Below are 17,984 nucleotides of genomic sequence, written 5' to 3' on the forward strand. Positions count from 1 at the left end.
TTTACGAAACCAAAATAAGATACTTCAAATCTCGTGCTGCTGGCGAGTTCCAAATGGGGGTGACACACCTTCTGCCTCCTCATTAATAAGAGTTGTCCTTTATACAAAGCCACAACTTCTCACTTAGATTTTCCTTTATTAGAGATGGGTTTGGACAGATTCTTTCAGCCTCTCTCAAATATTCTCTGATTTTCTGCTCAACATACATGAGTGTGAGTGGAGATTCTGTCTGTGAACACGGAGTCAAGCATCTGTCTCGTTATTCCCTAGAAATACTTTCTTTTGATGGGTCTTCCATGCTTACTCATGGAGTTAACCAATGAAATATGTCCCTAATATTTTGTTAGTTCTGAGGACAGTTACGGAAAAAGGTCACCACCTGTTTACTCCCCTTATGTGTGTGATTCCTATTATTTCAAAGGACTGAGGGAAAAGATTAGAGCAGAGAAGAAAAACTAACACTTACTTAGCAACTATTATGTGACGAACTTACCCGTGAACATGATCTTACTTATCCTAACCACTAAGTCTATGAGCTCTTATTACAACTGTAATTTTACAAAGGAAGAAGCTGAGGTTAAACAGGTTAAGTGCACACATCATATGACTCTTAAGAAATGAAGTCAGAGTCAAGCCCAGGTCTTCTTGGCTCTAAGCTCATGTTCTTTCCTCTAGAGAGTATTACAGCTAAATTGTTGTCACTTTTGTTCTGCAGGAAAGGGGCTTCGAAAGGAGAAATAAAAGTCCGTGTTCTTTACACTGAAATAGGTGGTACAGAATATCATCTATTAATAACTGTATCTGTATGAAGAGTAGAATAAACATGAATTTTGCAGTTAGAAACTTAGCCCTTATGAGTTATCTGTATGAACTCAAGCAATTTCTTCATTCTTCTAAGCTTCATTTTCTTTTTTCTTAGCTATGAAATGCTGAGACTACATACAGGATGGTTATGATTATCAGAAATAATTCAAATCAGGAGATGGCAAATAACATCAACCCATGTGCCATGATATATCAAGTTACCTGAAAGACTATGTTGAGAAGCAGTGGGAGATAAACTTTGGTAAAGGATGTCATGAGCAATGAGTGACTTCAGGGACTTGTGATGTGAGGGTCGCTCTTGACAGCTGTAACACATTGCTCTGTGCCTTGGATATAAGGACTGAATAAAGTCTGCCTTCCCCTGCCACAGGTCTTTTTCACCTCGTAGTACTGACAGAGAGACGTAGAGTGCTAAAATGTTTTAGCTCCCAAGGGAAAACGATATGGATCTCTCACTTCAAGCACCGGCTCAAGAGTTCTCCATGGCTGAGAAGGAGATGAAGAAATAACTTCTCACCTCTACGGTCTCTAGAACATAAGGCTCCTCCTGGTTCATTTATCTTGTTGGGACTACATTTGTCCTCCACCCATGCCCTCCTTCCAACCACACCCCCAAATGGTTTCCAGGTGTCCCAGCCCAGATCTGGAAGCCACCCCCAGAGAGCCACAATTGAGTTGCTTACCACTAAAAGCAAAGACACGCAGAGCCCAGAGACAGTGGAGAAGGTTCTGGCTGTGAGACAGGTTTTTCCTCGCCAGAATCAATGTCACATCAAGTGCTTCAAATTCCAGTGCCTTCTGTCCAAACTTTTTATCTATGAACACAGATCAATCCATCTTAGTTGTGTTTCACATTAATTCTGAAGGTTGTATAATGTGTGGGGGAGAGGAAGGCAAAGATGGTGGAGTGAAGAAGATTATCATGGCCAATGAGACTTTTCGGGTCTAGTAGAAAATGCTACTAAGTATGTCCCCATTGGAGCCAGATGACTCAAAATAGCTAACGGAGGGTATACATATGGTCCATTATTCTTCAAGTAATATTTACATGAAGTCTTGTGGGTTGTATGACTTGCACCCCCTATATGTAAAAATATTTCTGGTTGTCCTCAAACATGAGCTACAGTTTAGCTCGGTATAAATTTCTTCCTTTAAGACAGTTCCAAAAGTAAGGATACTTAAGTTACATAACATTCAAATGCATTGTGTGAACCTTGATTGGATCCTTCTCTGAACATGTCTGTAAAAGGCATGCTGGGAACATTTGAAGAAACTGGAATGAATATAAATATGTATGCATTGTTAATTTTGTTAGATTTATGACCATTGTATTATGATTATATAGGAAAACGTCTCTTTTCAAAGAAATGCACACAAAAGTATTTAGGAGTAATGTTATCTCTAATTTTCCTTAGAATATTTCAAATAAAAATAAATAGGTTAAGGAAATATGGCAAAATGTTAACAATGGTTAGAGCTAAGTGATAGGTATAGAAGAGGTCATCTTTCTATATGGTAGAGAACTTTATAATAAAACATGAAAACATAATTTCAGAAAATAAAATTTTCTCCCCAAATTTCTCTAAATTATTGACCCAAATAACCTGATATTCAGTGTTGTGGGTTAGTCATTATTATTTTAATAATTACTAATAATTATTAATTATTAATATTATTTAATAATTAGTAATAAGCATAAAAAATAAAGGGAAAAATATTTTTTAATTCTATGCTCCTGGCTCCCACTAGGGATAATATGTGACTGTGCCACCTGTCACATTTGTTTGTGTCCTATCCAAAGTGCAATGCCCAAATCACCATGTTTGTTTTTGCAAGAATACAGTCCCTACCAGATTCATAGCAGGTGGAAATAAGTAAAACAGAGACAACATCCTAAACCTCGTTTACCAATATTTATCTCTGGACCAAAAGACACCAAAAGGCAAAGAGATTGTGACTGAACTCATATGACCCGTTTCCTTTATCAGAAAAGAAAAATACCTATCTGGCTCCATTCATGAGCAGCCAATCTCGTTTCTGTTCTGTTCAGGTCAGCCCCTGACAGCTTGAATGTCAATATCAAGGACTACCATCTTTAATGGCAGAAGGTGTCATTATGACAATAATAATATCAAGGTCCATAACTTGAAAATCACTGCCCCGGTGCATCACTCATCTCTCTTTCTCCTATGAAACCTACATGACTCTTGTCCATCAAGCTTCTGGCGCCACATGCTAAGCAGGCAACATACAACCTTGCTTAATCCTTACAGCAACCCAAGAATTATGTACTGAGACCCATTTTGTAGATGAGAGCCCAATGGTAACTTGCCCAAGGTCACTGCCCTGTCAAAGCCAGGCCTAAAACCCAGATCTGACTTCCCAGCCTCTGCCATTTACTACCAGGGTGTATATCATGTCTTTTCTATCTGTTTTTGGAGTTCACTTGGCCCACTCTTTGTTTTGCTGACTTCTTCTTATCTTTCAAGTTTGGGCTCCAATGTCACCTCTCTCTGTCCACATCATCTTACAGGAACATCACCTTTTCTTTTCCTTCCAGTTATTATCTAGTTAATTATCATTGTCTGCTATTATCTAGTTAATCTAGTTAATTATTCTGCCCTTCCCCACTTGAATGTAAGTCCCATGCAAAGAGGCCCCTTATCTGTCTTTGTGACAGTGATGTTCCCAGTGTCTAGAACAGTGCACAGCCCTGGGAGACATGGAGTAAAAAATCTGTTGAATATTCAACAGATATTCAATGAATATTGGTTCTATTGGTTTTGTCTGGAACATGCTCATGCAGGTGCTGGCTGATGCCTGGGTCTCAATCATTATCTGTGAAATGTAGAATGGACTCAAATCACAGCTCCAAACATTGAAAGGAAAGAGTATCCCAGAGCCCTGTGCCCTCAGCTGCTGCTGCCTGCACTGAGCATCAAAGATCCAACTTTTGGAGGACCTGAGCTTCTCGACTGTGATTTATGTAAGACTGCACACAATCGGAGCTTAACTGTTAGGACTAATTTGCAACGTTTACATGCATCCTGAGTGCCCAGGCTTTTTCAAATGTGCTCCAAAAATTTCTAGGGTTGTAGGGAGGTGTTTCAGTCTTCAACGAGGAAAGAGAAATGGATGTGCGGCATAAGTGGAAAGAATTCTAGACCCCCATCTTCTCTTCAACCAAGGAAGCTCCACTTCTATGTGACATATTGTAGTGAGTTGAAAACCGTGCCCCAAAATTCATGTCTGCCTGGAACCTCAGAATGTTATCATATTTGGAAATACAGTCTTTACAGACTTAATTACTTAAGATAAGATCATACAGATTTGGATGGGCCCTCAATCCAATGGCCAATATCCTTATAAGAGGAGAGGACACAAAGAAAGGCACAAGAGTAGAAGGCCATGTGAAGATGGATGCAGAAATTGGAGTGATGTGTCTATAAGCCAAGAAACACCAAGGATTGCTGGAAATTACCAGAATCTAGGAGAGAGGCATGTAAGAGATTCTCCCTCAGAGCCTCCAGAAGGAACCAATCTTGCTAACCTCTTAATTTCAGACTTTTGGCCTCCAGAACTGTGAGAAAATAAATTTCTGTTGTTTTAAGCCATCCAGTTTGTGGTAATTCATTACGGCAGCCCTAGGAAATTAATGCATTTACATAACGAACCTCCATATAAGATGTTATTTGAAGAAATGTTCCATTTATTTTTAAAGTGATTGAAAACCTCCTTGGAGTATCTCCCCTCTGTCCCCCATATGCCTCATGCCCCATGTAGTCCATGCCTGCTCTGGGTCCTGTCCTAAGCACCTAAGTACCTTGGATTTGCTGACATCTACAAACCTCTCCTGGACCCTCACCTTCCAGGTGAGGCTGGGGCTGGTCCTGCCATCACCACCAAGGTGTCTATACCTCCCTGTTGCTCCTCCCTGTACTACCCCAAAAAAGCTTCCCAAATTGCTCTCATGATAACATCCCCAGATGCCCTTTCAGTCATCTTTGGGTCCGAGGGGTATGGGTACCTCGTAGGCCAACTTTGGCCAGCAGCCGGAAGAGGGGCAAGAGGATATCATAGTCTGGAGAAGCCGTCCTGGCTGTGTCCACCAGGGTCTGCAGAAGGGCTTCGCTACCACCCTTGCTGATCACGTAGCAAATCCTCCGGTCTGTGCCTGAGAGGGAAAGCAGAGGAGTGCTGAGCCTCAAATAACTACCCTCATTTCCTTGGAACAGAAAGCAGACCCCACAGCTAGAGACAGAACAAGGATTGGTTCATTTCACCCCAGAAACGAAAACTGTGGAGTTCTTGAAGCAACTTGTGTAAAGTTGTGCTATTAGGTAAGGGGCCAGGGTTGTGGGGTGGGGGTGGGGTGTGAAATGGAGAAATAATGGAATATTTCAGAACTTGCAGCAGCTGTAATAAGCGGAGCCTAAAATCTACTTTCCTGAGAATCTATTAAGTCTCAGTGTATCTGTGCACTTGTGTTGCATGTATAGAAATATGCATATAGGCTTATGTACAATCATATACTTAATTAAAGAGGGATCAGTATCCCCTCAGCTATACGTTTCAATCATCTACAAGAAGGTTTGGTTTGATAGCTTATCTGGAATAATTTCATGGATGGTGTTAATGATTATTTGGTGCTGACCTTCAGTAACAGATGTGCAGTAAATATGGAAACAACCAGAATAATCCCTTGAGAAACAAACATCTAATCATACGTCTAGGGAGTTTCAAGAGTGTCTGGGGCTAGGGTAAGGTATATTGGTCTTTCTACCTAAGAATAGTTTTAAACATCTTGCCCCAGGACAAGCTCAAAAGCAGTGATTACATTTCAACTTGGAAGGGGACCCACGTGACTCTCTATGCACTTGGACAAAGGTGGCCAACAGGGTGGGAGATTATTAGCAAAGAAGACCCTCTGATTTTTCATCCTCTACTAAAGGGGCAATAATCAGTACCTATTTCAGAAGGAGAACTCCAAGGTTTCATTCTAAGAGTTCCAGACACCACTGGACAAATTGAAGGCAGAACTACCACAGAGGACAAGTGGTCTTCACCTACAGAGGGTACCTCGCGCAGAAGAAGGGAAGCCACCCTGCTATTGGAGGGCAGCACAGCCTATAGAAAAAACTCAGTATGAGTGGACCCTTCCTCCTGAATCTGTAATCTGAGGGTTTGTGGCTTTGGAGCGACATTCACTTCGGTATTGTCTGTTTGGTGATAATACGTCTTTCTAATGCAATGTGACTGGCTACACACAGAAGTGAAAACTGAGTAAATGTTGGAATGTCCAAGAAGCTGTGTTTTCCAAGACCCTCACATGGAAATGAGCTAATAGAGGCGTGCCCCAGTTAACTCAGTTGATGCCAATATAGTCACCTCTGTCATCTTATCTCTGAAAATGTAGTGGCTGACCACTCTGCTAAGTCCAGCTCCTGCCTCATCTTCCTGTCTCCACTGGACATATGAAGGGAGCTGCCAATACCTGGCTCTCTAAATGGGCCACGATGAGGGAAGCAGGGGAGGCAACAGGTCGAATTGCTGAGGGCTGGAGGTCCTTGTCCCCAGAAATGAAGTATCATAGAATCACCACCAAGAGTCTAATTCCCTCCTAAGTTTGGATCACCATAGGGTGAGTGACAAGACTGAAGAGTCCAAAGTACAACCATCCCATGGTGATTCCGTCTCTCACAGAAAACTTGAGCTGGAGCAAACCCCCAGGCTACACAGGTCCCTGGGAGACACCACAGCTGCATGCCTCCTTGTCCACCATACAAGGGATGAGGGCATGGCTTACTCACCAACGGAAAGCAGATCTCCGAGGACCTGGAGGATGGTCAGGGTGGACTCCCTGTCAGAGGAGCTCTGCAATGAAAGCACAGGCAGCCATTTTTAAGAAGGAAGGTGAGGGTGCAGCCACTATGGAGAACAGTATGGAGGTTCCTTAAGGTTACCATATGATCCAGCGATCCCACTCCTGGGCATATATCCAGAAAAGATGAAAACTCTAATTTGAAAAGATACATGCACCTGAATGTTCATTACAGCACTATTTACAATAGCCAGGACATGGAAGCAACCTAAATGTCCAGATGAATGGATAAGGAAGATGTGGTATATATATACAATGGAATATTACTCAGCCATAAAAAAGAATGAAATAATGCCATTTGCAGCAACATGGATGGGCCTAGAGATTATCATGCTAAGTGAAGTAAGTCTGACAGAGAAAGAAATATATCATATGATATAACTTATATCTAAGTTATATCATAAAATCTAAAAAAAATTATTCAAGTGAACTTATTTACAAAATAGAAATAGACTCGCAGACATAGAAAACAAACTTATGGTTACCAAAGGGGAAAGGTGGGGGAGAAAGATAAATTGGGAGTTTGGGATTGACATGTACACACTACTATATATAAAATAGGTAATCAACAAGGACCAACTGTATAACACAGGGAACTGTACTTAATATTCTGTAATAACCTAAATGGGAAAAGAATTTGAAAAAGAATACATACATGTATATGTATAACTGAATCACTTTGCTGTACACCTGAAACTAACACAACATTGTAAATCAACTATACTCCAATATAAAATAAAAATTAAAAAAAAGAAGGCAAAAGAAAGGAGGTGGCAAGGTCAGGGTACACATGGGAATGGCAGGGCTGTGTTTCCTTTTACTGAGAAAGACTTCCTGCCATAGGAGATAGTTGAAGGGTTGTTCCTTAAATAATGACTATGAGGGGACTCACTGAGTTAAGGTCTCAGAGGTTCTGCCACCATATTTAGACTTCAGGATCCTTCTTTGGGGACCCATTTTTTTAGTAACATCAGCAAGATGGGCAAGAGAATAAACATTGATAATTTATGCAGAAACAGCAAATGAAAGGGGCTTTGTGGGCCAAGTTAGCATAGTTCTCACTTATTTCAGGAGGCTTGGACTATTAGATGCAGGGCAAACAGCAGAAACCAAAACCCACTAAAATGTTCCGATGGAAAGAATTCCCTGACTGACAAGGATGAATTTTTATTTTCTCAAGAGACACCTAGGGTAGCACCAAATCACATGATATAGATGCTCTATGGGATGCTTGCAACGCTTGATACTCTCTACCCTTTGTTATACACAAGAGGACGCTGAGATTCAGAGGGAGGGAGGATTATTCAAATCTTCTGTGGTGACCCACAGAGAAAACCCCAAAGTTACAGCCCAGGTTCCCAAAAAATCAGGCCAGTGTTTGTTGTGCTGTAATATGCTAATTTTCTAGATCACAAGAACTTATTTATCTACTAGTTGCAAGTTTGTACCCATAAATAACACCTCTCCAAATCCCCTACTCCAGCCCCTGGTAACCATCATTCTACTCTCTGTTTTTGCAAGTTCAGCTTTTTTAGATTTCATGTATCAGTAATATCATATAGTATTCATCTTTATCTGACTTATCTCACTGCACCTAATGCCTTCAGGATCCATCGGTGTTGTTGCAAATGGCAGGATATGCTTTTTATCATGGCTGGATAATATTCCATTGTATGTATATGCATCTTCTTTACCCCTTCATCTGTTGAGTGCACTTAGGTTGCTTCCATATCTTGGCTATTATGAAAAATGCTGTGGTGAACATGGGTGTGCAGAATTCTCTTCCAGACACTGCTTTCAACTCCTTTGTATATATAGCCAGGAGTCCTACCTTACACCACTCACAAAAATTAACTTGAAATAGATCTAAGGATTTTTTTCTTTTTTTTTTTAGTTTTGGGTCCCACTGCATGTGGGATCCTAGTTCCCCAACCAGGGATCGAACCCACAGCCCCTGCATTGGAAGTGTAAAATCTTAACCACTGGACCTCAAGGGAAGTCCCAGATCAAAGATTTAAATCTAAGACTTGAAACCATAAAACTCCTAGAAGGGAGGAGACCTTCAAGATGGTGGAGAAGTAAGATGTGGAGATCACCTTCCTCCCCACAAATACATCAGAAATACGTCTACATGTGGAACAACTCCTACAGAACACCTACTGAATGCTGGCAGAAGACCTCACTTCACAAAAGGCAAGAGACTCCCCACGTACCTGGGTAGGGAAAAAGAAAAAAGAATAAACAGAGACAAAAGGATAGGGACGGGACCTGCACCAGTGGGAGGGAGCTGTGAAGGAGGAAAGGTTTCCACACACTAGGAAGCCCCTTCGCGGGTGGAGACTGTGGGTGGCGGAAGGGGAAGCTTCGGAGCCGCGGAGGAGAGCGCAGCAATAGGGGCGCAGAGGGCAAAGCGAAGAGATTCCCACACAGAGGATCAGGGCCGGCCGGCACTCACCAGCCGGAGAGGCTTGTCTGCTCACCTGCCGGGGCGGATGGGGGCTGGGAGCTGAGGCTCGGGCTTCGGAGGTCAGACCCCAAGAAGAGGACTGGGGTTGGCTGCGTGAACACAGCCTGAAGGGGGCTAGTGCCCCACAGAAAACTGGGAGGGAGTCCAGGAAAAAGTCTGGAACTGCCTAAGAGGCAAGAGACCATTGTTTCATGGTGTGAAAGGAGAGGGGATTCAGAGCACTGCCTAAACAAACTCCAGAGATGGACGTGAGCTGAGGCTTTCAGCACGGACCCCAGAGACGGGCATGAAATGCTAAGGCTGCTACTGCAGCCACCAAGAAGCCTGTGTGTGAGCACAGGTCACTATCCACACCTCTCCTCCCGGGAACCTGTGCAGCCCACCACTGCCAGGGTCCCGTAATCCAGGGACAACTTCCCCGGGAGAATACACAGCGCGCCTCAGGCTATTGCAATGTTATGCCGGCCTCTGCCATCACAGGCTCACCCCACATTCGTACCCCTTCCTCCCCCCGGCCTGAGTGAGCCAGAACCCCCTAATTGGCTGCTACTTTAACCCCATCCTGTCTGAGTGAAGAATAGATGCCGTCACGCGACCTACAAGTAGGGGCCAGGCCAAATCCAAAGCTGAACCCCAGGAGCTGTGCGAACAAAGAGAAAGGGAAATCTCTCCCAGCAGCCTTAGGAGCCGAGGGTTAAATCCCCACAATCAACTTGATGTACCCTTCATCTCTAGAATACCTGAAGAGACAATGTATCATCCCAAAATTGAGGTGGTGGACTTTGGGAGCAACTGTAGACTTGGGGTTTGCTTTCTGCATCTAATTTGATTTTGGTTTTATGTTTATCTTAGTTTAGTATTTAGAGTCTATTATCATTGGTAGATTTGTTTATTGATTTCTTTGCTCTCTTATTTTTTTATATAGATATATATTGGTTTTTCCTTTTTCTATTTTTGTGAGTGTGTATGTGTATCCTTCTTTCTGTGATTTTGCCTGTATAGCTTTGCTTTTACCATTTGTCCTAGGGTTTTATCTGTCCATTTTTTTTTTTAGTACAGTTTTTGGCACTTATTATCATTGGTGGATTTGTTTTTTGCTTCGGTTGCTCTTTTCTTTCTTTACTTTTTCATTAATTTTTAAGTTTTTAATTTTTAATAATTTTTAATTTCAATAACTTTATTTTATTATATCTTATTTTTTTCTTTCTTCCCTTCTTTTTTTTAATCCCTTTTTTTCTCAGCTGTGTGGCTGACAGGGTCTTGGTGCTCTGGACAGGTGTCAGGCCTGTGCCTCTGAGTGGGAGAGCCAAGTTCAGGACACTGGTCCACCAGAGACCTCCTGGCTACACGTAATATCAAACGGCAAAAGCTCCCCCAGAGATCTCCATCTCAATGCTAAAACCCAGCTCCACCCAATGACCAGCAACCTACAGTGCTGGACACCCTATGCCAAACAACTAGCAAGACAGGAACACAACCCCACCCATTAGCAGAGAGGCTGCCTAAAATCATAATAAGGTCACAGACACCCCAAAACACACCACTGGATATGGTCCTACCACCAGAAAGACAAGATCCAGTGTCATTCAACAGAAAACAGGCACCAGTCCCCTCCACCAGGAAGCCTGCCCAACCCACTGAACTAACCTTAGCCACTGGGGACAGACATCAAAAAACAATGGGAACTATGAACCTGCAGCCTGCGAAAAGGAGACCCCAAACACAGTAAGTTAGCAAAATGAGAGGAAAGAGAAATACACAGCGGATGGAGGAGCAAGGTAAAAACCCAGCAGACCTAACAAATGAAGAGGAAATAGGCAGTCTACCTGAAAAAGAATTCAGAGTAATGACAGTAAAGATGATCCAAAATCTTGGAAATAGAATGGAGAAAATACAAGAAACATTTAACAAGGACCTGGAAGAACTAAAGAGCAAACAAACAATGATGAACAACATAATAAATGATATTAAACATTCTCTACAAGGAATCAATAGCAGAATAACTGAAGCAGAAGAATGGATAAGTGACCTGAAAGACAAAATGTCTCAGAGACATCTGGGACAACATTAAAATCACCAACATTCAAATTATACAGGTCCCAGAGGAAGAAGAGAAAAAGAAAGGAACTGAGAAAATATTTGAAGAGATTATAGTTGAAAACTTCCCTAATATGGGAAAGGAAATAGTCAATCAACTCCAGGAAGCACAGAGAGTCCCATACAGGATAAATCCAAAGAGAAACACACCAAGACACATATTAATCAAACTATCAAAAATCAAATCAAAGAAAAAATATTAAAAGGAGCAAGGGAAAAACAACAAATAATATACAAGGGAATCCACATAAGGTTAACAGCTGATATTTCAGTAGAAACTCTGCAAGCCAGAAGGGAGTCGCAGGACATATTTAAAGTGATGAAAGGGAAAAATCTACAACCTAGATTACTCTACCAGTGAGGATCTCATTCAGATTCAATGGAGAAGTTAAAACCTTTACAGACAAGCAAGAGCTAAGAGAATTAAGCACCACCAAACCAGCTTTACAACAAACGATAAAGGAACTTCTCTAAGCAGGAAACACAAGAGAAGGAAAAGACCTACAATAACAACCCAAAACAATTAAGAACATGGTAATAGGAACATACATATTAATAACTACCTTAAATGTAAATGGATTAAATGCTCCAAACAAAAGACACAGACTGGCTGAATGGATACAAAAACAAGACCCGTATACATGCTGTCTACAAGAGACCCATATCAGATCTAGGGACACATACAGACTAAAAGTGAGGGGATGGAAAAAGATATATCATACAAATAGAAATCAAAAGGAAGCTGGAGTAGCAACACTCATATCAGACTAAATAGACTTTAAAATAAAGACTATTACATGAGACAAAGAAGGACACTACATAATGATCAAGGGGTCAATCCAAGAAGAAGATATAACAATTGTAAATATTTATGAACCCAATATAGGAGCACCTCAAAACATAAGGCAAATGCTAACAGCCACTAAAGGGGAAATCAACAGTAACACAATCATACTAGGGGATTTTAACACCCCACTTTCACCAATGGACAGATCATCCAAAATGAAAATAAATAAGGAAACACAAGCTTTATATAATACATTAAACAAGATGAACTTAATTGATATTTATAGCACATTCAATCCAAAAACAGCAGATTACACTTTCTTCTCAAGTGTGCACAGAACATTCTCCACGATAGATCATATCTTGGATCACAAGTCAAGCCTCAGTAAATTTAAGAAAATTGAAATCATATCAAGCATCTTTTCTGACTACAATGCTATGAGACTAGATATCAGTTACATGAAAAAACCTAAAAAATACAAACCCATGGAGGCTAAACAATACACTACTAAATAACCAAGAGATCACTGAAGAAATCAAAGAGGAAATCAAACAATCTCTAGAAAAAAATGACAATGAAAACCCGATGATGCTAAACCTATGGGATGCAGCAAGTGCAGTTCTAAGCTGGAAGTTTATAGCAATACAATCCTACCTTAAGAAACAAGAAACATCTCAAATAAACAACCTAACCTTACACCTAAAGCAATTAGAGAAAGAACAAAACAACCTCAAATTTAGCAAAAGGAAAGAAATCATAAAGTTCAGATCAGAAATAAATGAAAAAGAAATGAAGGAAACAACAGCAAAGATCAAAAAAACTAAAAGCTGGTTCTTTAAGAACATAAACAAATTTGATAAACCATTAGCCAGACTCATCAAGAAAAAAAGGGAGAAGACTCAAATCAATACAGTAAGAAATGAAAAAGAAGTAACAATTGACACTGCAGAAATACAAAGGATCATGAGAGATTACTACAAATAACTATATGCCAGTAAAATGGACAACCTGGAAGAAATGGACAAATTCTTAGAAAAGCACAAACTTCTGAGACTGTACCAGGAAGAAACAGAAAATGTGAACAGAGCAATCACAAGCACTGAAATTGAGACTGATTAAAAATCTTCCAACAAACAAAAGTGCAGGACTAGACTGCTTCACAGGCAAATTCTATCAAACAATTAGAGAAGAGCTCACACCTATCCTTCTCAAACTCTTACAAAATATAGCAGAGGGAGGAACTCTCTCAAACTCATTCTACGAGGCCACCATCCCCCGATACCAAAACCAGACAAAGTTGTCACAAAGAAAGAAAACTATAGGCCAATATCACTGATGAACATAGATGCAAAAATCATCAACAAAATACTAGCAAACAGAATCCAACAGCACATTAAAAGGATCATAATCATACACCATGATCAAGCAGGGTTTATCCCAGGAGTGCAAGAATTCTTCAATATATGAAAATCAATCAATGTGATAAACCATATTAACAAACTGAAGGAGAAAAACCATATGATAATCTCAATAGATGCAGAAAAATATATTGACAAAATTCAATACCCATTTATGGTAAAAACCCTCCAGAAAGTAAGCATAAAGGGAACTTACCTCATCATAATAAAGGCCACATACGACAAACCCACAGCCAACATCACTCTCAATGGTGAAAAACTGAAACCATTTCCTCTAAGATCAGGAACAAGACAAGGTTCCCCACTCTCACCACTATTACTCAACATAGGTTTGGAAGTTTTAACCACAGCAATCATAGAAGAAAAAGAAATAAAAGGAATCGAAATCAGAAAAGAAGTAGAGTTGTCACTGTTTGCAGATGACATGGTACTATACATAGAGAATCCTAAAGATGCTACCAGAAAACTACTAGAGCTAATCAATGAATTTGGTAAAGTAGCAGGATACAAAACTAATGCACAGAAATCTCTTGCATTCCTATACCCTAATGATGAAAATTCTGAAAGAGAAATTAAGGAAACACTCCCATAACCATTGCAACAAAAAGAATAAAATACTTAGGAATAAACCTAACTAAGGAGACAAAAGACCTGTATGCAGAAAACTGTAAGACACTGATGAAAGAAATTAAAGATGATACAAACAGATTGAGAGATATACCATGTTCTTGGATTGGAAAAATCAACATTGGGAAAATGACTATAGTACTCAAAGCAATCTACAGATTCAATGCAATCCCTATCAACCTAGCAATGACATTTTTCACAGAACTAGAACAAAGAATTTCACAATTTGTACGGAAAAACAAAGATGCCGAATAGCCAAAGCAATCTTGAGAAAGAAAAACGGAGCTAGAGGAGTCAGGCTCCCTGACTTCACACTATACTACAAAGCTACAGTAATCAAGACAGTATGGTACTGGCACAAAAACAGAAATATAGATCAATGCAACAGGATAGAAAGCCCAGAGATAAATCCACGCACATATGGTCACCTTATCTTTGATAAAGGGGGCAGGAATGTACAGTGGAGAAAGGACAGCCTCTTCAATAAGTGGTGCTGGGAAAACTGGACAGCTACAAGTAAAAGAATGAAATTAGAACACTCCCTAACACCATACACAAAAATAAGCTCAAAATGGATTAAAGACCTAAATGTAAGGCCAGACACTATAAAACTCTTAGAGGAAAACATAGGCAGAACACTCTATGACATAAATCACAGCAAGATCCTTTTGACCCACCTGTTAGCGAAAGGGAAATAAAAACAAAAATAAACAAATTGGACCTAATGAAACCTAAAAGCTTTTGCACAGCAAAGGAAACCATAAACAAGACAAAAAGACAGCCCTCAGAATGGGAGAAAATATTTGTAAATGAAGCAACTGACAAAGGATTAATCTCCAAAATTTACAAGCAGCTCATGCAGCTCAATATCAGAAAAACAAATCCAATCCAAAAATAGGCAGAAAACCTAAACAGACATTTCTCTAAAATGATATACAGATTGCCAACGAACACTTGAAAAGATGCTCAACATCACTAATCGTTAGAGAAATGTAAATCAAAACTGCAACGAGGTATCACCTCACACCAGTCAGAATGGCCATCATCAGAAAATCTACAAACAATAAGTCCTGTAGAGTGTGTGGAGAAAAGGGAAACCTCTTGCCCTGTTGGTGGGAATGTAAATTAATACAGCTAGTATGGAGGTTTCTTAAAAAACTAAAAATAGAACTACCATACGACCCAGCAATCCCACTACTGGGCATATACCCTGAGAAAACCATAATTGACAAAGAGTCAGCTACCACTATGTTCATCGAAGCTCTATTTACAATAGCCAGGACATGAAAGCAACCTAAGTGTCCACTGACAGATGAATGGATAAAGAAGATGTGGTATATATATACAATGGAATATTACTCAGCTATAAAAAACAACTGAAATTGAGTTATTTGTAGTGAGGTGGATGGACCTAGAGTCTGTCATACAGAGTGAAGTAAGTGAGAAAGAGAAAAACAAATACCGTATGCTGACACATATATATGGAATCTAAAAAGGAAAAAAAAACGTTCTCAAAAACCTAGGGTCAGGACAGGAATAAAGATGCAGACATAGAAAATGGACGTGAGGACATGGGGAGGAAGAAGGGTAAGCTGGGATGAAGTGAGAGAGTGGCATGGACATATATACACGACCAAATGTAAAACAGAAAGCTAGTGGGAAGCAGGCACATAGCACAGGGAGATCAGTTCAGTGCTTTGTGACCACCTAGATGGGTGGGATAGGGAGGGTGAGATTGAGACACAAGAGAGAGGAGATATGGGGATGTATGTGTATGTATAGCTGATTCACTTTGTTATACAACAGAAACTAACACACCATTGTAAAGCAATTATACTCCAATAAAAATGTTAAAAAAAAATAATAATTCCTAGAAGAAATTATAGGGAAAATATCCCCGACATTAGTCTTGGCAACGATTTCTTTGGTAAGACATCAAACGCACTGTCAACAAAAACTAAAATAAACAAGTGAGACTACATTAAACTGAAGAGGTTTTGCACAGCAAGAGAAAGAATCAACAGATTGAAAAGGCAACAGAATGGGAGGAAATATTCACAAACCATATGGCTGATAAGGGACTAATATCCAAAATATATTAATAATTCATACAACTCAATAACAAAAAAGGCAAATAATTCAATTAAAAATGGGCAACAGACCTGAATAGACATTTTCTAAAGAAGACATACAAATGGCCAATAGTTATATGAAAAGGTGCTCAACATCACTAATCATCAGGGACATGCAAATCACAACCACAGTGAGATACAACCTCACACCTGCTACATGGCTTTTATCAAAAAGACAAGAGATAACAAATGTTGGCAAAGATGTGGAGAAAAAGGAACGCTAATATGCTATTTTTTTAGATATGTTATTTAAGCCAAAGCTTTCTTTTAAATCTTCCCATAAGTAAGTGTCACGTTCCTCATCACCTTCAAAGACCTCAATAACTCCCCATGACATATAGGATAAAGTCATGACTCTATCATGATAGAGTTGATAGTTTTGATGGGGTTTCCAAAGCTTCCCATGATCTTTTCTTGGTTATCGCTCCAGCTTCATTATTCATTACAACAACCCTGCACAAATACATGCTTCAGCAACATGAAATTACTTATAATTTCCTGCTCAAACCATGTAATTTCTTGCCTCTGTACTTTTGATCATGCTAGTCCCTTTTCCTGAAGCCTAGTCGATGCCAACTCATCCTTCAAGTGCACCATGACTCCCATAAGATTCCATTCCCACCCACAAGGCTGGGTTTGGAGTCTGCTTTGTCTCCACATCATTCTGTGCCATTCTGACAGCATCCATACCACATGGCATTGGCAGCAGGGTACAATCTTGCTTCCCACCCCACCCTCACTAGACATTAATCCTTAAAGAATGGCCCAATTATTGTGTATATTGTATTCCCAGCACCTGGAACTGGGGCTGTTCCAGAGAAAAGTGTGCAATAAATATTTTTCAGAATCGAACCAAAATGAACCATAAAGGACTCCAAGGAGCCATGAAGTCCAACACCACATCCCTAGGCAGAGTGATGCTTATACTTTCTTCAGTTCCAGGCTTAAGACCCTCCAAGAAGTCACACTTTAAAACCCTAGCAAAGGCCAGGGCTAGGGTGAGGCAAGTGAGACACTAGCTTGGGCACAAATTTTTTAATTTAAAATGCAGTAATTAAGATAATAGTGTAATGCTATATTTTTACACATCAAATAAGGCAAAAAAAATCCATGATGAACAAAATACCAAAATCTAAACACTTTAACTCATCTTCCAGGTGTGATGAGACATCTGGGGATCCCTAGGAACTTGATGTCTATACTTATCCAGGAAAAGACTTGGGTTTGCTCTGAGAGCTTCTCCACTGGGAGCCGTGGCCTAACGAGGGCAGGCTCAGCATATACTTTTCTGGTGCCTCCCATCACAGCTGCACTGGACACTAAGAGAAGGCACATTCTTTGAGTCCCCAAGTCTGAGCCACCCTCCAGCAAATGTCATCCCTAGCTGTGCACCATGTCAGTGCTCCCCGCCCCTCCTTCGTCTCGCAAAATCTGGGAACAGGAACCAAGGAGCAGGGCAGCAACGGATCTATCATCCTGGGGAGTTTGCTAGCCTTAGGTTCTGGTACCAATTCCAATTTCCAGAGCATCAACAAACAATGCTCTGGACACCATCTGGGTGTCCTACAATTCAACTCCATTCTGACACTACCTACCCAGAGATAACATCAGAGTCCACTGGTGAAGGGTTCAGTCCTGCAAGATTGCCCTACCCCATTTCAGACTCCAGTGGCAAATCTGGATTGTTACCTGTCCTTCTGACCAACTAACTCATTATATAGTAGAGGTTCCAATGATCCCCTCTAACTCA

At 40.4% G+C, this 17,984-nt stretch overlaps 1 protein-coding gene across 1 annotated transcript in view; it reads right to left on the minus strand.

Moving 5' to 3' along the window:
- The window catches only part of AGBL1 (AGBL carboxypeptidase 1), a gene marked incomplete at its 5' end in the record, with an annotated part of 714,342 nt that extends 699,843 nt beyond the window's left edge, over window positions 1-14,499 (minus strand). Inside the window, 4 exons of the mRNA XM_049707013.1 lie at window positions 1,509-1,640; window positions 4,853-4,999; window positions 6,636-6,709; window positions 14,483-14,499. Coding sequence (XP_049562970.1) covers window positions 1,509-1,640; window positions 4,853-4,999; window positions 6,636-6,709; window positions 14,483-14,499 — 370 coding nt within the window. The remainder of the gene's footprint in view (window positions 1-1,508; window positions 1,641-4,852; window positions 5,000-6,635; window positions 6,710-14,482) is intronic.
- Between the last annotated feature and the right edge of the window lie 3,485 nt (window positions 14,500-17,984).

Source organism: Orcinus orca, chromosome 2 (genome assembly GCF_937001465.1).
Source record: "Orcinus orca chromosome 2, mOrcOrc1.1, whole genome shotgun sequence".
In the NCBI taxonomy this organism is placed as follows: domain Eukaryota; kingdom Metazoa; phylum Chordata; class Mammalia; order Artiodactyla; family Delphinidae; genus Orcinus; species Orcinus orca.